The 22,963-nt window shown below is 42.9% G+C and overlaps 1 protein-coding gene across 15 annotated transcripts in view; it reads left to right on the forward strand.

Annotated features, from left to right (window-relative positions):
• FOXP1 (forkhead box P1) overlaps positions 1-22,963 on the forward strand; it is a 704,299-nt gene that overhangs the window by 383,220 nt on the left and 298,116 nt on the right. For all 15 annotated transcript variants that reach the window (XM_069736485.1, XM_069736483.1, XM_069736488.1 and 12 more), the window contains one exon: positions 15,589-15,770. In XM_069736485.1, coding sequence (XP_069592586.1) covers positions 15,600-15,770 — 171 coding nt within the window. In that variant the 5' untranslated portion in view covers positions 15,589-15,599. The remainder of the gene's footprint in view (positions 1-15,588; positions 15,771-22,963) is intronic.

Raw genomic sequence — 22,963 nt, forward strand, 5'->3', positions numbered from 1 at the left:
CCTCCATGCACCCCTACCCGCTCCACACACCTACCCGCTCCACACACCGCTATCAGCTGCACACACCTCAACCCGCTCCACACATGCCTACCCACGCCACATACCACCACCCCTCCACACATTCCAACCCACTCCAGACATCCCAACCTGCTTCACTCAACTTGACCTGCTTCACACATTCGTACCCACTCCACACACCTCAACCAGCTCAACAAACCCTGACCCGCTCTACACACTACCACCCCTTCCCTACATCCCGGCCCACTCCACACACACCTACCAACTTCACACACCGCCACCCCCTCCACACACCCCAACACGCTCCACACACCCCAACACGCTCTACACACCCCGACATGCTCCACACTCTCCTATCCGCTCCACACTCTCCTATCCGCTCCACACACCACTACCCACTCCTCACACCCCTACACACTCTACACACCCCGACATGCTCCACACACCCCGACACGCTTCACACACCCCAACATGCTCCACACACCTCAACATGCTCCACACTCTCCTATCCGCTCCACACACACCAACCAACTCCCCACAACCCAACACGCTCCACACGCTCCTATACTTGCTCAACACACACCAACCAACTCCACACACCAAGACACGCTCCACACACCCCAACCAATTCCACACACCGCCACCCCCTTCACACACCCTGACACGTTCCACACACCAAGACACGCTCCACACACCCCAACCCACTCCACACACCGCCACCCCATCCACAACACATTCCAACCCGCTCCACTCACCACCACCCCCTCCACACACCCCGACATGCTCCACACACCACCACCCCCTCCACACATTCCAACCCGCTCCCCTCAGCTTGACCTGATCCACACACTCGTACCAACTCCACACACCCCGACCAGCTCCACAAACCCCAACCCGCTCCACACACTACTACCCTTTCCCCACACCCTGGCCCACTCCACACACCAACCAACTGCACACACCTCCACCCCTTCCACACCCCCCGACCTGCTCCACACACCACCACCCCTTCCCCACACCCAGGCCAACTCCACACATCCCAACCCGTTCCACACACCCCGGCGCACCCAGCGCAGATTTACCTCCCAGTATGTGTATCAGGGCAGTGGTGGTCTCAGGTGATGGTGCATCTTGGAGCAAACACTGGAGCGCAGTGTTTTTATTGTTCTGTGTGTATTTACCCAACATGTTTATTATTTACAGCACTGATACAATCCGCGCTCTGTCAGCGCCTGTCACACAAAACCTCCGTGTGTTCCTCTATTGTTTAGTAAACACAAACGAGGGGGGGGGGGAAAACAGACCCCAGAGTCTCCTGTCGCTGGTCTTCGGTTTGCTCCGGAGAGGACTGGCTCGCGTTATTGATTCAAGTCAATATTTATCACTTGTGTGGGAGGTTAGAGATTTTTTCCACTTTTTCTAACCTTCCTTTAATCTGACAATGTTGGAATCTGTGGCAGATCCTCTTTTCCTATTTTGTCATCTCATTGTACACACATTTGTTAATTTCTATGCACCTAAATGGGGTTTTGTTGCACATGGATTTACACACATCCCATTTATTTGAATGGGAAAGTCGTAGAAAATCTGCATAAAATTGAGTGTAAATACACGTCAATTTCGCTGCGGAAAAATCTGTGTGTGGAATGTCCAAATTTTTTTGAATTCTGCAAAACAGATTGTCGTGCTGCAGATTTTAACGTCTGCGCTATAGGTCAATCTCAAAATGACGTTTGTAAAATCCCATCCACTTCTAAAGTCTACCATTGATACAAGGATGGAGAATATACAGTATATTTATATCCTTTCCCCTCTTAAAGATGAGACGGTGATGGGAATCCATGATACATTGTGACGACATTAGTGCCTAGACTTAGAAAGTCCTGTACTTACCAACATTTTGGGACCCTCGCCGATTGATAGGGTGGTAGGAAAGAAGGGGGACGGTGTAGCAAAATCTTACTTTCTCAATTTCTCAGACCACCTACATCCTTAGTAAAACCCCAGTAGATGTATGTCTGCTTCCTATATTATGGACATATTACATCATTCCATATCACCGATGAAAACCGTAATTTTTTTGATACATTTTTTGCCCTCTGCATTGAGGAGAAATAAGGAAATATAAAGCTACTATAAACTTTGCCAAGTAAAAAAATATATATATAAAGTTCTTGAAAAAAGTTTTGAAAAACTTTTTGACCCAGTGTAACTTTTCTTAGTGAAAAGCCAGTCCTGCCGGGTTATGATGACCCCTACAATATGGCTCCTGATGGTCCCTGACCTCTGCCCATCCCACCCCGTCACTTCTGTGCTCCACGCGCTTTTTGCATTCTGCTGATTAAGACTTCATTTTCCTTCATATTGAACATTTGCAGCCAACGGACACTTACATGGTATCAAACAATTGAATTGCAGGACTAAAAAGGACAGATGAGACAATGGAAGGAAGGGTGGGCACGGGGACTTTGGGTGGTTTTGTTCTGCAAATCTGCACATTTCTAACAAAGTGAAAGATCTATGAGCGTATTTCTGTACATGAGTATTCTGGGGTCTCGTATGTGACCCCTGGCCCTTGTAATAGGGATACACCTGACATTTGCTGAAAGATTGACATGAGAATTCTGCATTGCAGCTCTGACTGTAACGTCCGCGCCTAGAAAGTTTTACAATTTATTTATTTATTTTTACATTTCTTTTACTTATTCAGTCAATATCAAACTTTCTTGCAAAATCCTACTGTTTCCGCCTCACCGACCCTAGTGTTCAGCAGTAAACCCCTGTGCTTCCAAACCTCTCCACTGGCTCATCCCCTGCCCACAGCTTTGGTATGGCGGGGTGCGTGCGTTCACATGGTTCAGCCGGAGCTGTGATGATGAATATCTAGGGTGTTTACTAAAAATGAAAATGTATAATAATACAAAAATCTGTTTCTGCAAAATAGTGTCCTGACTCAGACGAGTAAGGAAGGCAAAGCCCCCCCAATGCTGAAGTGCAGGAAATAGGGACACATATTGGGCACTGAGGCAAACCTGTAACCCGCTGAGTCCTGTTTATGCGCCCACACAAAAATAGTGGCCCTAGTGAAGCCCCTTAGTGTACCTTCACAATTTCACCTTTGCCCCCTCAATGATTGCTTATCGTGACCCTCCAGGCAGTATGATGCTCCAAAGGTTGTTCCCCATACACTGATGCCCCCATAGTGCACAATACAGATTATGATGTCCCCACTGTGCCCAATACACATTATGATGCCCCTACAGTGCCTAATGCACATTATGATGCCCTCACAGTCCCCATACAAATTATGATGCCCCCACAGTGCCTAATGCACATTATGATGCCCCCACAGTGCCTAATGCACATTATGATGCCCTCACAGTCCCCATACAAATTATGATGGCCCTACAGTGGCCAATACACATTATGATGCCCCCATAGTGCACCAGACAGTTTGATGTCCCACAGTACATCGTGGACATTATGATGCCCACAGTGACCCGTACACTTTACCATGCCTCCATAGTGCACTGTACACATTGTGATGCCCTATAGACAGTATGATGTCCCTATAGTGCCCAGTACACATTAGGATGGCCCCAAAGGCAGCATGATGCCCCCAGAGTGCCCCATAGACAGTATGATGTCCCTATAGTGCCCAATACACATTATGATGCCCCAAAGACAGTATGATGCCTTTATAGTACCCATTACACATTATGATGCTCCTCACAGTGCACAATATAGAGTATGATGCTCCACAGTGCCCCATAGACAGTATGATGCCCCTACATTGACCTGTATACAGTATGATGCCCCCCACAGTGTACAATACACATTATGATGTCACACAGGGCCCCATAGACAGTATGATGCCCCCACAGTGCCCCGTATACATTGATGCTCCCACAGTGCACAGTACATATTATGATCCCCCCACAGGGCCCCATAGACAGTATGATGCCCCCACATTGACCTATATACACGGTGGCTCAGTGGTTAGTTAACACTGCAGCCTTGCAGCGCTGGGGTCCTGGTTTCTAATCCCACCTTGGACAACATCTGCAAGGAGTTTGTATGTTCTCCCCGTGTTTGCGTGGGTTTCCTCCGAGTTCTCCGGTTTCCTCCCACATTCTAAAGACATACTGATAGGGAATATAGATTGTGAGCCCCAACGGGGACAGTGATGATAATGTGTGCAACCTGTAAAGCGCTGCAGAATATGTTAGCGCTATATAAAAATAGATTATTATTATTATGATGCCCCCCACAGTGTACAGTACACATTATGATGTCCCACAGTGCCCCATAGACAGTATGATGCCCCCATAGTGACCCATATACATTATGATAATGTGTGCAAAACTGTAAAGCGCTGCGGAATATGTTAGCGCTATATAAAAAATAAAGATTATATTATTATTATGATGCCCCCATGGTGCCCCATAGACAGTATGATGCCCCCACCGTGCCCCATACATTGTATAATGCCCCTACCGTGCCCCATACATTGTATAATGCCCCCACAGTGCCCCATACATTGTATAATGCCCCCACAGTGCCCATTAGTGGGAGCATACCTGTGTGATGTGCTGTGGGTGGCCCAGGGTAGCAGGCATGATGTAGTGATGTGCTGGACTCCTCCTGTGCGGAGCTTCAGGCTGTGAATGTGAATGGTGGAACAGGGAGCTTATGGCGAATGATGTAGAGTGACCCATAGGAGACACCATGAAAAAATGGAAACTTCCCTGGATATATACCCATAATCCAGCCCTGCATGTAGCATACATCCATGTCTATTAACCCCGTGTTCCCCACTGGCATCTCCAGCCCTGCACTTTGCCCTAAGGATCCCAAATTTTCCACCCCAACAGATAACGTCATTAAGCCATGAGCCTCGATGAACACATTAATTCCACCGCGCTAAATGACATTTCAGATTTCGGGTTCAGATCTAGACGATCCATACAGTAAAACAAAGCTGATAGTGCATTAATCACCTCCTTAACAACAGGTAATATGCATAATTTATGGCGGTATAACGCTATCTTTCTGATATTTATGATGGATAATGCTCGCTTTTTTCCCCTTGTGCTGCTGCTTTAAATTATACCAAAAGGAAAATTAATGAGAAAGTAGATTTATGACTTTCATTTGTTTGTCAATTCAGAAATTAATTGGGTGTTAATTTTAGTAGTCCCTCATCAGGCCGGGTCTGTAGGATGCCGGCCGCCCTCCGCAGTCATTGAATCCTACCTCTCATTTTCTGCGGGTCACCAGCTTTGCATACATTACGGCCGCCCCGAGGCTTCCTCTCTTGATTACTTCTTGAACTGCCTCGTACGCCTTCCCGTAATGATTATGAAAATTCACTATAGGGTAATGGTAGCTAAACAAATCCCATTGTACATTTCATTTTCCCTGTACAGCTGCGTGCCGTCACTTTTTACATTTTTATTTTTTTTATTTTTTTATTTTTTTTTCCTCGTCCTTGTGTTTTTCTAAGGAAGCTCCTTATTTTCACATTTCGTAGGAATCGGCGCATCATTCTTTAACTGTCAAAGTATTTTTTATCTTTTTCTTTTCTTTTTTTTTCCTTCTGTTTCCATTATTTTACATTTCGTGATTAATTATATGATTGCTTTTAAATAGTATTGCAAGGGAAAAAAAAAATCTTGGATGAAAGTTTCGAATCATATCAAACACTGGGAACAGCTCCTGACGTATAGTCTCATGGTTTCCGTAGACCGCCAAGGAAGGAAAACGAGAGTTTTTTTGGCATCCTTCCGGCTGGTATATGTCATTAAATCTTCCATATTTATTTTACTCACTTATATAGCGCTATCATATTCCACGGCACTTTACAGATATCATCACTGTCCCCACTGGGGCTCACAATCTAGATTCCCGATGTCTTTGGATTGTGGGTGGAAACTAGAGAACCTGGAGGAAACCCATGCAAACAGGAGGAGAACATGCAGATGTTGTCCTTGGTGGGATTTGAACCCAGGACCCCAATGCTGCAAGGCTACAGTGTTAACCACTGAGCCACCTTGCTGGCCATGCCTATCAATAAGTTCCATCGGAGGTATACATCTTAAGATGCCTCCAATGTAGACATCTAACAGAGAATGAGTTTCGATTTTTTTTGTTTCCTTTCCGAAATAGCGCCACTCTTTTTCAACAGTCCGGATCTGAGATTGCAGCCCATCCACGTTAAAGGGAACCCCTTCTTTACAGAAACTAGTTTTGACAGTATAGGTCCTCATACAACAATAAAAATGATACCTGTCTTGTAGAAATCCGATGTTCCAGCGTGGAGAAATCGAGCTTTGAAGTTTCATGTAGACTGGAAGTGCACTCAGTTTATAGGCACGCCCCCGTGCACTTCCTGGCTTATTTGCATGTGGCTTCAAAGCTGGATTTCTCAGCCCTGGCACATCAGATTTCTACAGGAGAGGTGTCATTTTTATTGTTGTACTAGAACCTATACAGCCGTGTCATTAAAATTAGTAGCAGAATTATTTTAACCGGTTCCCTTTAATTTGAAGTGTAATAACAGATCCAATATTTTTGGAATCGTGGGAGAGCGCTCCATCGGGTTTTTTTTTTCCTGAAGTAAGGTCACTAACTCAATTCAAGGAAAAAAACTGATTTAGTACAATCCCTTTAATATAGTTGGAATCCTTCCGTCCAGAATTAGAGGATCTCAATAGAAGCTTCTAGAAATCTGTGTCATTGGGGGATCTCATGCACGGCATACCATAGGGGTAAGGCCTCATATACATGGCAGCAGTAGGGGAGCCACAGAGGTGGTTCCTGTCAGACACTAAAATCTTATGAGGGTGCAAAATTACTCTCCTACCCTCATCTTCTTAGTGTGGCACAGGCGTTCAATGAATGCCCGCCTAACTGCTCCTTAAGAGAACCAGTCACTTTGAACATGAGTAACCGAGAAGATTGATATATAGTTTTATGGAAAAGTAACACTTAGGAGTCCAGTGGGTGTTCCTAACTGGCAGGACCGCCCTCTGGACTCTTAAGTATTTAAATGCATAAAATACCAAGTTCCACTGAATATTTTCCCATAAAACTTCATATCGATCTACTCATCTCCTCCTGCTCTATCACAGGACGCAGCGCACTACGACGGGATCGCTTCCCTCGAAATCACAAATCCAGCTCTGCTACATCCGTTTTTGATGATATCGCTCTGATCCTTCATGATACGTGCCATAAATGGAGCAAATCCGGGATGAATCCCTGTGTCCGCGCTCGCTGAGAATTCCGGGGAGGATCGCTTTGAGAATTCTTTGCTCGTAGGCATGTCTTTGGGATGTTTTCACGTCCGCGATTCCGCTCCTCGCCTTCTGTTGACATGGCTCCTCTGAAAAGCAAAGATTTGATCCACTGCGAAGCTTTCCTTGTAGGCTTTGATACAGCTTAGTCTTGTGTTAAATTATTCAGAAATAATTATGGAACATGGTGTAGGTTATGTGTTTTGATACAGCTCTGGGTATGGAATATAATTTCCAGTTATCAGACTAACAGTGTGACATTAGCACAGATTCATGTGTGTGAAATTGATTTGCCACTGAAAAATAGTGTGGTCAAATACCTAGCGTCGTTCCCAGTTAATAAGGTTTTTCATTAGTTTTGCGCAACGTGACCGTATTTAAAGGGACAGGACTTCAAATAAATAAATAAAAACACAATACTGCATGCAATTAGTATGTTACATGGAGTTATTAATCTGAAAAACTCCGCTAGGATAAATCGATCCTTTTGGAATGGGTTTAGGACCGTTGGAAATTGGTGCAAATTACGTACAGGGCATAATATATGGTGCAAAAAAAAAATCAGATTTATCTCTCTTTCATATGCAATCCTGTGTGCGCTAATGATTTGCACCAAAAATGACGATTGCCTTAATATTTTTTTATTGTAATTTATTTTTATTCTAAACCCATTAATTTATGTATTACACTTTATTATTTTTAATTAAAGGTGTTTTCCACTTTAAAAAATATCAGTCCACCAACTGCAGTGAGTAAGTAAACAGCGCCTTACTCACCTTGCCGGGTCCGGTGCTGACTCTCCTCCGTTGCTCCTTGTGTCTATTATTGTCTGTAGCCAAGTCGCCAGCGCTGCAGTCAATCAGGGAGCTCAGCGGCTCTGATGATTGGCTGCAGCTCTCCCGATTTAACGTCAGAGCTGCAGACAACAATAGACACTAGACTCTGTGCTGGACCCTGTAAGGGTGACCAAAGCTCAGCTATTTTACTGGACGCCTACAATGCCAGGTTGGACACCATCCTTCCCCGTAGTTCCGTAGTTCTATCTCTACACATCATTTCTATTCAACTGGTTTTTGCTATTATTTATGACTGGTTTTAAACTCTGTTGGACCAGGGTCCTGCAAATCGTTTTGCTCCGATCTAGTGTAATACTTTATTTGACCTGCGGGGGAGCTGTAGGGAAATCAAACACTTTATGCATAATTCTAAAGGTCTGAAGACTGGGACATCATGAGTTTGAGGGACTCTTATATCATAAATGGTCTGTCCTAAAGGATATAAACTTATAGAATAAACTTCCCCACGTGGATTTTTTTTGTCTTTTATGAAACTGCACCATTTTAGACTAATTTTAGCTCATATTTTACTCATGGTTCACACCTCTGTTTGCTCTTAATGTTGAAGGAGAGCGCTGAGCACATCGAGTATTTATCATAAATCTCCTACCTATAATAATCCTAGATGCTACATCACACATCAAAGCCATACAGGCATGGTGGTGCAAAAGGTGAACGAGAAAAGGAGCTTCTGCTAGCTAGACCGGGGTTGCTAAGACTAAAAGCAGACATTTTTCTCCCCCTTGCTTCCATCGGAAATGCAGTATAGTTATTATTTATTATCATTATTATTATTTATTTTTATAGTTCTTCTGATTAGCTACGTTGCTTACCCCATGTGCAGGGCATGACAATAGTTTAGATCCATGTTAATTGTTACTGGTCATAACCAAGGATACCTAAGCTAATGCAATGCCCTGCACATGGGGTAAGCGACATAGCGAATCAGAACAACTATACTACTTTTTTAATCGGATGTATTTGCTAATATTATTATTATTACACCTACTAAATATTGAGATAGGATCTTAGAGATAGGAATACCTTTTTAAAGCTTTCCCAGAAAACTTTGTGCTGCCTTTTGTCAAAAAACACCGTTAAAAAAAAAAAATCTTGGCTTATCTACATGTCTTAAATTCATGAAATAAACACTGACTTCATTCTTTTTGGATAAGTTACTTCATAGGTGACTCATTTTACCACTGAATAAAAAACAAACAAACTAGAAACTATCCCAAAATTCATCCGAAAACTTCTGATCACATGGAAGAAGTATTTGTATCTGAAGATGAGGAAATTTATTGAGTTGTTTTATTCCCTAATAAAAATAAAATTATTATTATTATTCCCTTTCCGTTTGCACTGGCCGATGTCTTAACACTGTGTACCTTAAGGGCAAAGGTAAAAAAAAATGGAGAACTCCTTAAAAATGCTGAGATGATACAAAGCTTTCTTCACTTTGAACAATTTGTTTTAATTAGAAGGATTGTTAGAACAATTGTAAAAGTTGTTTGCCACGATCAGATATAATTGCAAGGGATCCTGTCAAAGAGTGCTCAATTTCCCTACAGCACCACCACTGGCCAAACAAGGCATGACAGGCGTCTTGTTGGAATCAATAGCCTGCCTGTAAAGTATGGACATGCTTGGTCCTCTAGAAAATAAGATGCTCTTTGTTGGCATTAATGGCTAATAGACAAAGGTCCTGATTGTGAGATCTCTTCTATTAATTCAGGGTTCCCAAATATTTCAGTGTGAGCGTTCTAAACTAGATAACCCCTTTAAAAGCGACATTGAAGCTCAAGCTTCTGGTCCATAAAATGTTCATTAAACTACTTCTTAAAGCTGCTCTTCCATAGATGAACTATTCTCATTATCGGTGATACATGTTTGATCCCTAAAGGTTCTACTGTTGGGACCTCCCTAGGTAAAAGGAGTATTAGTGAGCATGTGCAACCACTGCTCTATTCACTGTTTATAGTGAGCATGTGCAACCACTACACTAGTCACTGTTTATAGTGAGCATGTGCAACCACTACTCTAGTCATTGTTTATAGTGAGCATGTGCGACCACTTGTCCATTCACTGTTTATAGTGAGCATGTGCGACCACTTCTCCATTCACTGTGTATAGTGAGCATGTGCGACCGCTTCTCCATTCACTGTTTATAGTGAGCATGTGCGACCACTTCTCCATTCACTGTTTATAGTGAGCATGTGCGACCAATTCTCCATTCAATGTTTATAGTGAGCATGTGCGACCACTGCTCTATTCACTGTTTGTAGTGAGCATGTGCGACCACTTCTCTATTCACTGTTTACAGTGAGCATGTGCGACCACTGCTCCATTCAATGTTTATAGTGAGCATTTGCGACCACTTCTCCGTTCACTGTTTATAGTGAGCATGTGCAACCACTACACTAGTCACTGTTTATAGTGAGCATGTGCAACCACTACTCTAGTCATTGTTTATAGTGAGCATGTGCGACCACTTCTCCATTCACTGTTTATAGTGAGCATGTGCGACCACTTCTCCATTCACTGTTTATAGTGAGCATGTGCGACCGCTTCTCCATTCACTGTTTATAGTGAGCATGTGCGACCACTTCTCCATCCACTGTTTATAGTGAGCATGTGCGACCACTTCTCCATCCACTGTTTATAGTGAGCATGTGCGACCACTTCTCCATTCAATGTTTATAGTGAGCATGTGCGACCACTGCTCTATTCACTGTTTGTAGTGAGCATGTGCGACCACTTCTCTATTCACTGTTTACAGTGAGCATGTGCGACCACTGCTCCATTCACTGTTTATAATGAGCATGTGCGACCACTGCTCCATTCAATGTTTATAGTGAGCATTTGCGACCACTTCTCCGTTCACTGTTTATTGTGAGCATGTGCGACCACTGCTCTATTCACTGTTTATAGTGAGCATGTGCAACCACTGGTCCATTCACTGTTACTGAGTGTGTGCGACTACTGCTCCATTCACTGTTTATAGTGAGCATGTGCGACCACTGCTCCATTCACTGTTTATAGTGAGCATGTGCGACCACTGCTTCATTCACTGTTTATAGTGAGCATGTGCGACCACTGCTCTATTCACTGTTTATAGTGAGCATGTGTGACCACTGCTCTATTCACTGTTTATAGTGAGCATGTGTGACCACTGCTCTATTCACTGTTTATACTGAGTGTGTGAGACCACTGCTCCATTCACTGTTCAGAGTGAGCATGTGCGATTGCTGCTCTATTCACTGTTTATAGTGAGCATGTGCGACCACTGCTCCATTCACTGTTTATAGTGAGCATGCGCGACCACTGCTCTATTCACTGTTCATACTGAGTGTGTGCGACCACTGCTCCATTCACTGTTCAGAGTGAGCATGTGCGATTGCTGCTCTATTCACTGTTTATAGTGAGCATGTGCGACCACTGCTCCATTCACTGTTTATACTGAGTGTATGCGACTACTGCTCCATTCACTGTTCAGAGTGAGGATGTGCGACCACTGCTCTATTCACTGTTTATAGTGAGCATGTGCAACCACTGCTCCATTCACTGTTTATAGTGAGCATGTGCGACCACTGCTCTATTCATTGCTTGTGGTTCTATTCATTGTTTGTAGTGAGTATGTACGATCACTGCTCCGTTTACTGTTTATAGCGAGCATGTGCGTTGACTTCTGCTCTAAATATTTGTGGTTCTATTCATTGTTTGTAGTGAGCATGTGCGACCACTTCTCCATTCACTGTTTATAGTGAGCATGTGCGACCACTTCTCCATTCAATGTTTATAGTGAGCATGTGCGACCACTGCTCTATTCACTGTTTGTAGTGAGCATGTGCGACCACTTCTCTATTCACTGTTTACAGTGAGCATGTGCAACCACTGCTCCATTCAATGTTTATAGTGAGCATTTGCGACCACTTCCCTGTTCACTGTTTATAGTGAGCATGTGCAACCACTACACTAGTCACTGTTTATAGTGAGCATGTGCAACCACTACTCTAGTCATTGTTTATAGTGAGCATGTGTGACCACTTCTCCATTCACTGTTTATAGTGAGCATGTGCGACCACTTCTCCATTCACTGTTTATAGTGAGCATGTGCGACCGCTTCTCCATTCACTGTTTATAGTGAGCATGTGCGACCACTTCTCCATCCACTGTTTATAGTGAGCATGTGCGACCACTTCTCCATCCACTGTTTATAGTGAGCATGTGCGACCACTTCTCCATTCAATGTTTATAGTGAGCATGTGCGACCACTGCTCTATTCACTGTTTGTAGTGAGCATGTGCGACCACTTCTCTATTCACTGTTTATAATGAGCATGTGCGACCACTGCTCCATTCAATGTTTATAGTGAGCATTTGCGACCACTTCTCCGTTCACTGTTTATAGTGAGCATGTGCGACCACTGCTCTATTCACTGTTTATAGTGAGCATGTGCAACCACTGGTCCATTCACTGTTACTGAGTGTGTGCGACTACTGCTCCATTCACTGTTTATAGTGAGCATGTGCGACCACTGCTCCATTCACTGTTTATAGTGAGCATGTACGACCACTGCTTCATTCACTGTTTATAGTGAGCATGTGCGACCACTGCTCCATTCACTGTTTATACTGAGTGTGTGCGACCACTGCTCCATTTACTGTTTATAGTGAGCATGTGCGACCACTGCTCTATTCACTGTTTATAGTGAGCATGTGTGACCACTGCTCTATTCACTGTTTATAGTGAGCATGTGTGACCACTGCTCTATTCACTGTTTATACTGAGTGTGTGAGACCACTGCTCCATTCACTGTTCAGAGTGAGCATGTGCGATTGCTGCTCTATTCACTGTTTATAGTGAGCATGTGCGACCACTGCTCCATGCACTGTTTATAGTGAGCATGTGCGACCACTGCTCTATTCACTGTTCATACTGAGTGTGTGCGACCACTGCTCCATTCACTGTTCAGAGTGAGCATGTGCGATTGCTGCTCTATTCACTGTTTATAGTGAGCATGTGCGACCACTGCTCCATTCACTGTTTATAGTGAGCATGTGCGACCACTGCTCCATTCACTGTTTATACTGAGTGTGTGCGACTACTGCTCCATTCACTGTTCAGAGTGAGGATGTGCGACCACTGCTCTATTCACTGTTTATAGTGAGCATGTGCAACCACTGCTCCATTCACTGTTTATAGTGAGCATGTGCGACCACTGCTCTATTCATTGTTTGTGGTTCTATTCATTGTTTGTAGTGAGTATGTACGATCACTGCTCCGTTTACTGTTTATAGCGAGCATGTGCGTTGACTTCTGCTCTAAATATAGAGGAATTTCAGCCCCCCTGTCTTGAATTGAATTGATGAAAATCTCAATAGCCAGACCCCCAGTCTTCATGTATTTATCATCTATGCTTTTTATGGGACAACTCACTTAAAGGGCCACAACAGATAGTCCATCATCTGTCACCATAGCTCACTCTATATACGGTGCTGTTTTTTGTTCACTGTGTGCCAGTATTACTTGAGCACTGTATGGTGGTAATTACTAGTGTTGCTCTATACAGTATATTATTTTTGCAGTATATGGGGGGTGGATAACCTGCATTGCTTTTTGACAACTATATTTGGCCCTCCTGCGCTTTATGGATTGATATTCGGATATGTAACTTCAGTCCATGGATGGAGCTAGCAGGAGGCGCAGCACAAGTCATCACCTAACATAAGGCCAGGACACAGCTTTATATACATTTAGACGCGTCTCTGTGGTGACTCACTCCGCCTCTCCAACGTCATTGACTTGTTTATTCTGCCGATATCGTAACTCAAGGTTTGTAAGGGTAAATAAATACCCTCCGGACTCAATGACATTTAGCTCCGCTGTATATTCTGTCACTCCAGTCACATTTTTCTATTCCTGCAGAAGACACCGATATTTCAAGTACAGTTTTTTATTTGCTTTAGTGCTGAAATTTGCAGATTTTTTTTTAACTCTGGGGTCCATTTTTATTTTTTTTAAGTGTCTCCTATTTCAGGAAATGCAAAAAAAAAAATAACAGCACTCCTACAGCATAAAAAGGGTAGTGCACCAATATCTACATTTGCACTTGAACTGAATGAAAATGCATCAACTAAGGAAAAAAATATTCCTATATTTATTTGTTATTTAAATGATTATTATATAAGAAATTCTTTGTCTTGAGTTTAAAATTTATTTTATTTTTTTTAAATCCCACCATTTTGCTTTAACAGCTCCTATGCAGACTCTATAGTTGAGGCCTGGAGGCAAACTCTGTGTGGCATATGAACGTTTTCATGGCACAAGAACATTTAAGAAAGGCGGTTGCAAAAATATACACACCCATCAGACTTTAGGCCCTGTCGTACACATTAAATGGCTAGATGACTGTTGTTCGGCTAAGCATTCAGCTGGCATCCATCTCTCCGTTACGCATACGTCCGAGCGCCCCTATATTCTCTATGAGACATGTCCGGCGGCCACGCATCTCCGGGAGACAATATGTCTGAAATCAGACATGCCGAATTCATATTTCCCCCGACAATGAATTGTCCGAAGCCCCCGACCTTTTTGGCGGGTTCGTCAAACCATAGTCTAATATGTTTACAGGGGAATTCAGGTTTCATACAGATTTCCATTTTTGATTTTTTTTTGCTGCACCCATTTTGTTCCATTTCAACTTTTACAAGAAATCCATCCAAAAAAAAAAAAGTACCTGTAAAAGAAACAAAAAATTCCAAGCCTCCCCTACCGATGAAACAGTAAAAATCAGACAGCACTTGGATGACACATGGATTGGACGGGTGTGCTGTCTTTTTTTTTCATAGACCTATTGATTCGAATGGCCGAATTTGATCCGCGATTCGGATCAAAAAATGGACATAACCACCTGATGTGATTCATGCGGACACAAGGGATGAAACGGATGGCCATTGTCAAAAAAAAAAGAAAAGAAAAAAAGGTCAAAGTAAAATAAAAAATTGTTTTCTTTCCTGAAAATTTCTGCTAATTTATTTAGATTTCCTTGGAGGAAAAAGAATTCCGTCTTCCCGATTCACATCTCTCGTTACGTTACCCGTTTTGTGCGCGGTACAAATTCACGACTTTGTTTTAACGTTCCTATAAAATATGCATCTAAGGAAAAAAAAAAAGGGAAAGTGATAAACAAAAACAAACAAGTCACTACATTTTGAACTGAAAATTTGCCACAATTATAGCTGTTAAAGAAAATAAACAGTAACGGTTAGCGAGAAGCGCTCAGGAAAGATAAATTGTATGAAAGGAAATGACAAATGTTTACAGTTTTGGGGCTGATTTTAAGCAGAGCACGTATCTTCCAATGCACTAACTGTTTTAACAGCTGTTTTATTATGTTTTCTCTCCCCTCCCTTTCATCCCTTCTTGTTATAAAGGGCTTTGAGTCATGATGCAAGAATCTGGGACTGAGACGAAAAGTAACGATTCATCCGTGCAGAATGGTGGAAATTCTGGTAACCACTTACTAGAGTGCACATTACGGGAAACGCGATCCAACGGAGAGACACCTTCTCTGGACACCGCCGCGGCCGATATTGCACATCTTCAGCAGCACCAGGTACCGTGCCCCTTACGTCCCCCTCCACTCCCGATCTAAAGTGGTAGAGAAAACAGAACCATCCATGCAATCACAATGGAATGTGAAATTTATATGTTATTATGTGTTCTGGCGCCCGGGTCCAGGCATTCATCACTGCGGAAAAGAGATCAAAGACGTTTGCGCTGCCCGAAAAAGCCAGTGTGTACTGTTTAGTACCAGAAAGTAGCCCTGCTGACAACTGTTAAATCGAAGGAGGATACTTCCCCTGCTGCTGAGTGAAAGTTATAAGGCTTTTTTTTTTGCATTAAAGTGGATGCAAATCTCAAAAATGCAAACCTCAAAACGCGTGGTGAGAGTGGTCAAAATGTGCTGTAACCTACAGGAACCGATCCTTCATATCCTTTTTATTGCCTGTGATACTTAGTAAATGGTAACAGTGGATTTGGTGGAAGCTAGGGTTACAATGACGCTACAGAACGGGAGATGGGGTTTCGAAAGTTTTTTACAGTCCGCGGCATCAAGTGTATCCTTCATAGATCAGAATTAAAGGGGTTTGGAAAACTTTTCTGCAAATATTCAAAAAAGTTTAGGAGCCCTCATCTGTTACCCAACATGTATAGTGCCAACAATGAGCGTCTCCAGCTACAGAGGACCTGGCATCCCCTTCCCATATATAGAACACCCATTGATTTCAACGAATGCTGTGTAATGCTTTATTTTACCAGTTGGGGGCATTGCCAGGAAATTGAACTTCTTGTTTGGGGTGGTGTCGTTGGAATTGTGGACATTCTGGAATTAGTTTATTGCACCAATATGGAAAATTCCTTTAAATAGTCCCTGTCGCTTCAACAAACTTTGCATAAATCAATAGCACAAGCAAATGTATGAAACTTTCTGGTAGAGAAATGGTGTCTCCACTCATGAGCCGCCTCTTGAACTCGCCATTCAATTTATTAAAAAAAGCTTAAAGTGTAACCACCTTTTTAATCTTGATTTAATAAATCAATAGTACATATGAAAATAGGAAACTTTGTAATATATCTTGTCAGAGAGATCTGCTTCTTTTTCATCCTGGACTGATCTTTCATTCTTAACATTCTTAATTCACAGGTGAAATTTGTATTCAGTCAAGACAAACTTTATATTAAGGAGATAGGACATGGCAGTTGGTGCTCATAAGATTCTATGTAGAGGGGAAATGGGAGGAGGAGGGAGGAGCTCTGCCTCTAGCTCCTCCTCCTCTCCTCTACATAGAATCTTATCAGCACCAACTGTCATCTCCTATCTCAGTAATGTAAAGTTTGACTGCACCGAATACAGATTTTACCTGTCAATTGAGACTGAAAGGTCAGTCCAGGATGAAAAAGAAGCAGATCACTCTGATGAGATACATTACAAAGTTTCTTACTTTCATGTCGACTATGGATTTATCAAATAAAAATTAAAACGATGGTTACACTGGAAATACGTTTTGATCAAAGCAAGACATATTTTCCAGCACAGTGAGGGGTCAGGTTACACCTCCCAATATAAACTTTGGGGAAGAGAAGAAGAGTGAGGAGCAGAGTGAGAAAACAAGCAAAGGCAGACAAGAGGGACAAATTCTGCTTCAGCTAGTAAGGGATTTAGCTCATCCCAGAGCTGGATTCACAGCTGGACTGCTCAGTACTGATGTATAATGTCCCCCATGAACAAATGCTACATAGAGACCGGAGAGCTGGAATCCCTTATGGCTATCTGCAGGGTCGGACATACCATTGGTGCAACCTGTATGGCTGCAAAGGGACCCAAAGAAGTAAGGGGGCCCATTAGCACCTCCAAAGCTGGCACAATTGTGCATTATTATTTGCTATTTGGCTCCGAAAGGGCCTTATATTGTTCTTGCACAGGGTCCCTCTCCTGTATGTGTCCGCCAGTGTCTGTGTGTGATGTGTATGGGAGATATCCTAGCACCCACTAGTTCAGAGACAACTGGAAATTAGAGAGTCTGCAAAGGGGAAAACTGGCAAATAATGCAGGCAACAGATCAAATGGTGGCCACATATATTGTTATTTCTCATGCAGGCAAACATTGCAGCTTATTTCGAAATTCAGGACTTAAGGTACCGTCACATTAAGCGATGCTGCAGCGATATAGACAACGAGCCGATCGCTGCAGCGTCGCTGTTTAGGTCGCTAGGAGATGTCAAACACCAGCAACAGCAGAACGATGCAGGAGCGATCCAGTGACGTACTTATCGTTCTCGCTGGTTGTTGCTGCATGAAAAAAACATTGCAGGCATTGTTGCTTTTGCTGTCAAACATGACGAATCACGCCGACCTGACGACCAAATAAAATTCCGGACTTTCAGCGACGACCAGCGATATCACAGCAGGATCCTGATCGCTGCTGCGTGTCAAACACAACGAGATCGCTATCCAGGACGCTGCAATGTCACGGATCGTTGTCGTTCTCGTTGGAAAGTTGTTCAGTGTGAAGGTACCTTTAGTCTATGGACAGGTCATCAGGTAGATAATGAACGAGTGCTCATGGTCTCTGCAGCAGCCGATCAGTGAGAGTGCCAAGAGTTGGCCACCCACTGATCTCATACTGATGGCACGGGCTATCTATTTTAAGGCTAATGCAGATGTCTGTTTTGCTACCAGATTGTATCACCCATATTATGTCCGCAATGCCCAGCGAGGACGCAGACTTGTGATCCCTACTGACAACATCATAGGCGTATCAGATCCCCGGCTGATGAATAATTAGACCAGTCTTGAGCAGCGCACTTTTTATTGCCCTTTATGCATCGTCTCATCGCCCTTTAGAGGATCTCTGCTTGTTCTCACTGAATGGAAGTCTTCATAATGGCTGAAAATCGGTTTCGGTAATTGTATCACAATAGTGACATATACAGGCCGCAGAAGTTCTTCCTCCGCAGTACTCTTGAGTGAGGGATCCTAGTAATGTCCCCGCGGTGGCAGTGAGCTGGTACCTACACCTACCGCCAGCGCTTTAACCGCGACTCCTGCTTGTATTTATTTAATCGTGGCAGTAACCTGGTGTTTTGACCTCTATTCGGGTGAAAGCGTTAAACGTCAAAGTGAAAATATCCCATGACAAAATCCAAAGAGATGAAGGCAGAGCCAATTTTGCATTTAAAAGGGAAAATCATTTTTAAATGTGGGCCATTATTTGATTTCGTGAATGTGTATGTACCATAGAGGCAGGCCATGCTGAGACTTGACCATGCTGGGTCAGAGCGGAGATTCTCTCATCCGAGAGAATCGGGTTGAATGTGCATATGACGCTCTGATCAAACTCTCATCATTGTGTAGTTTTATTGTCTCGGATGAGGAGAAGATTGAGAACGACATTTCTCCATCTTCTCCATTGTGTCAGTCCTCGGAAATCAATGTCATCAGAGTGCAGTCCAATGTTTTCCATGTACTCATTGACTTTCATGGCTGAGTACGATTGGAATATCAGATCAAACTCAGACATTTTTTCCTCCTATGGGTTCAGTCCGAAGAAAAAATAAGACCTGTGCATGACCCCATAGACTGACATTGATCCGAGTGCAATCACATGTTTTGCCGGAACGCTCTTGGATGGAAACTACGATGGTGAGAGCGAGCCCACAGGGTTAGTTTCCTACTTGTTAGTTGATCGGCAGTCATTCATGCTCTTCATACGTGCACTGAAGGATCTGATCATTCTGTGTGCATAGGTTGCCAATATTCTCATAGAACGATGAGCGTAAAAGATCGTTTTATGAACAAAACGCTTGGTTGTCTGGTGATCCTCCTTGGGAATGCTCATTCACGGTAACCTTGCAGTGTAACGGGGCCTTTGGTTTGCAGGAAGATAACCATACTTGGTTTCATTGACTTACAAGCTCCAGGGTCCTCTTGAAGACATGGAGAGGACAAAGAAGCATCAGTTTGTGGTCGGCCGAATCTCTCACTAGAATGATCGGCTAATTTTGATCTTTGCTGTGGAGCCCCCTTGCTTCTCTGTACACCGCTGTCTAATTGTGCTGCATATCATATGGTAGAGGACTTGTTTGACTGATGAATGATCGTTACCGTCCAAGACACCGATTGGGCAAGTTGGGACTTTAGGTATAAAGTGAACAATTGTTGGTTTTACTGACACAACAATCAATCGATCGTCGCAGTAAAAATATATTGTTTCAGCCAACTTTTATGAAGGTTGTCCCAGCATAGATATTGATGGCTAATCTATAGGTTCCCCCATCCCCAACATCAGCTGCTATTTGCTCCGGCGACAACGCAGCTCCATTCCCAGTGTAGCAGTCACTGCCAGGTACAGTAGCAAGGCTTCTACTTTTTTTGAAAAGAAGTTTTTCGGGAATGGCCGTTAGCAGCTGCTACATTTTGAATGGACCTGCATTGCTTATCGTTGGGGGTACCGGACGTTGAACTCCCACCATCCTACTATTGATGACCTGTCTTGTGTATAGTTCATGAATACCTATGCCCGAACCAACCCATTTAAGAATATAAGCCAAACAAAGGAAAGAGACACTGATCAGCAGACAGCTGTTTCGGGGTTGTTGTCCCTCTTCGGTCCAGATAACTAATCTGCCGCTATAGACTTCTTATCCTTAGGGGAACGTAGTCTGAGCTAATTCAATCATTTCCATCTTACAGGTTTTTACTTGAAGTGAGAGAATCACAGCCATGCTGAAGTCATTAGTGCGGCAGTCACACAAACCCATGGATAAAATTTCAATAACTGCAGGCCAGAGTTGAGTAAACAGTTACACTGAAACTTAATTCCTGTTGACTTTTCCCTCATTCTTCGCCAGGGGCACATTCTCAATCTACGGTGCTAAGACAACAGGGGCTGCAGCTTTGATTAATGTAGGACAGTAGAATTAGTACACTACGATATGCCAGCCGAGCATGAAAGGACAAAACGAGAAAATGTATAATTTATATCTTCGTCAAGTTTAAGTGTTGCCCACCAAGAGTCTGAGATGGCATTTAGGACTCTGCCAGTGTTGAGGGGTTTACCTTAATCTCTGATACATCCATTTCTACATGTGATAGTTTTATTTGTGGAAAAGCAAATCCATGGAGTCTAAGTTTGGGCACAGGTTATTCACGTCTAATTTTTATTTTTTTTTAAGCCTTACTGGGTAGAAAGGATGAGAAAACTTGGCCCGAAAGTCATAAAAAGGGCTTGGAATTCGAATAACCCCCAAACATTTGTCTTCTGGGGGGCTACAAGATTAGTACCATTGGGGTAAATCATGGAGTCAAGACTTGTCCATATTTAATTGAACAGAATATTGATGGAGACCCTAGTGTGGCACGTGATTCAGGACTCTGTGGCAATGCAAACTTCCTTGTCCAGCACTTGAATGCCGTAATCCCGGGCACTTTTTGTGGTTACTTGGCCCCCAGGATCTTTCGACGCTGCACTAACTATGGCATGACTACGCCTTATTCTATGTCTTGACAACTCAAGGATTTAGAAATCACAAGAAGTGCCCAGGATCCCCCATGTTCGTGTGTGAGGTGACCGAGCCTCCACTGCCTGGTCCGGCTATGATCCTGTGAATCTTTTTTTCTCAACTCTATTGATGTCTTTAAAGCCAATTATATCTTGATCAGGACCAATTTGACTTTGCTTGGAAGTAAGAACGTTCAAGGATGTTAATAGAGGTGTTGGTGGCACATATGCATCAGTATTGGCTATCGTAAGCTGGGCATACATGAGGAATTTCAGATGACTGTTTCCAGTACGATTTTTTTCATGGTTGGTCTGGAAAGGTTTTTGACTTGGACAACAATGTAATTCGAGTCAAAACCACCATTCAGTCTCTGGTTTGATTGATGACTTGATCCTAGCTTTCATTAATGGGATACAGGTCTTCTGTTCGGAATGAACTACGTATCACCTACAATTCCCAACAACAACTGGAAAAATCCAACATGGCAAGTTTTTGTTATGTCCTCCTTGACACGATCTGTCTTGCTTGCTCATGTCACAAAAAGGAAACGATAGTCTGAACAAATGGTCAGTATTGTCCATCGAACCATTTTGACTTTGACACCACTTTTACTTCTGAAGCCTGTACAGTTCTATATAGACTGTTGGAGGAGAGGCTCATGGCTGTACGGCACATGTCTGATGTGTAATAAGCTCTATGTTGTGGAGACCATCTTTCACACTCAGGCAGGTGTTTGGACAGTGGGATTGAAGGGTTCTTTTTATGTGATCAGGAAACCTAAGATAGGTAGATGTTAGAACAATTTGGGTGACCAAGTGGCAAAAAATCTCATAAAAGCTAATATGGTAGATAGATAGCTACTTCCTGTCAGGAAGCGTCTGCAGCTTGACTGCATGCTTCTCCAACACCTAAGGATTGAGGATCATACTTCACTGGAGGAATGTTGTAAAGAGACTGGTCCATGCCTCTCATTTTCAGGATGAGGGATCTTGTTTGTGGATATCTCCACCTTAATTGGGTAAATTTGGGATAAAGAGTGGAAAAACTCCTTCAGAAAACGCACCTTCTTAGTGTCGTATCAGGTGAATTTTTTTTTTCCCCTCCTTTTTTTTTTTTTTTTTTTCCTATACTATGTTGTGCATAAATATGTGATTCTTCAGAATTTGTTTTAGTCTTTGCCTGATGAAGAGACCTGTGTAGTCTCGAAAGCTTGCAATTTGTTACCATCTTTTCAGTTAGCCATTAAAAGGTATCAACCACTGAGGACTCTCAATTCTAAATATTTTTCTATCCACTGGCTAACACGGTACCAAGATATATTTCTTTCCTGTATCAGGTGAAGGCATTCTACAACTTTATTTGACAGTATTCTTGGCATCTTTTCTTTTTGTTTTTTTGAATCTTTGTTTATTTGAACCTGCTCTTTTCCTCTGTGAAGAGGCCATGTGCATATTTAATTTGCCATGGGAGCATTGCATGGCCTATAAGTCTCCTTACACCAACCAACTTGGTGCTCTCCAAAACGAAAACTTTATGACTTTCTATTATATGACACCCTGGTGTAAGCTAAAGCTTCTGGTCTCACGGATGAGTGATGGGTTCACATTTAACAATTGTAAAATTTTTTTTTACCAAATTTGTATTTTCATTGCCTTGCTCCTTTCCAATGGGACACATTTAATAAATGCCCCTTTTTCCACCCCATGAATGTGTCTCGACAAAGAAAACATTCGGGAGTGTTGC

Source organism: Ranitomeya imitator, chromosome 8 (assembly GCF_032444005.1).
Source record: "Ranitomeya imitator isolate aRanImi1 chromosome 8, aRanImi1.pri, whole genome shotgun sequence".
Taxonomy (NCBI): Eukaryota; Metazoa; Chordata; class Amphibia; order Anura; family Dendrobatidae; genus Ranitomeya; species Ranitomeya imitator.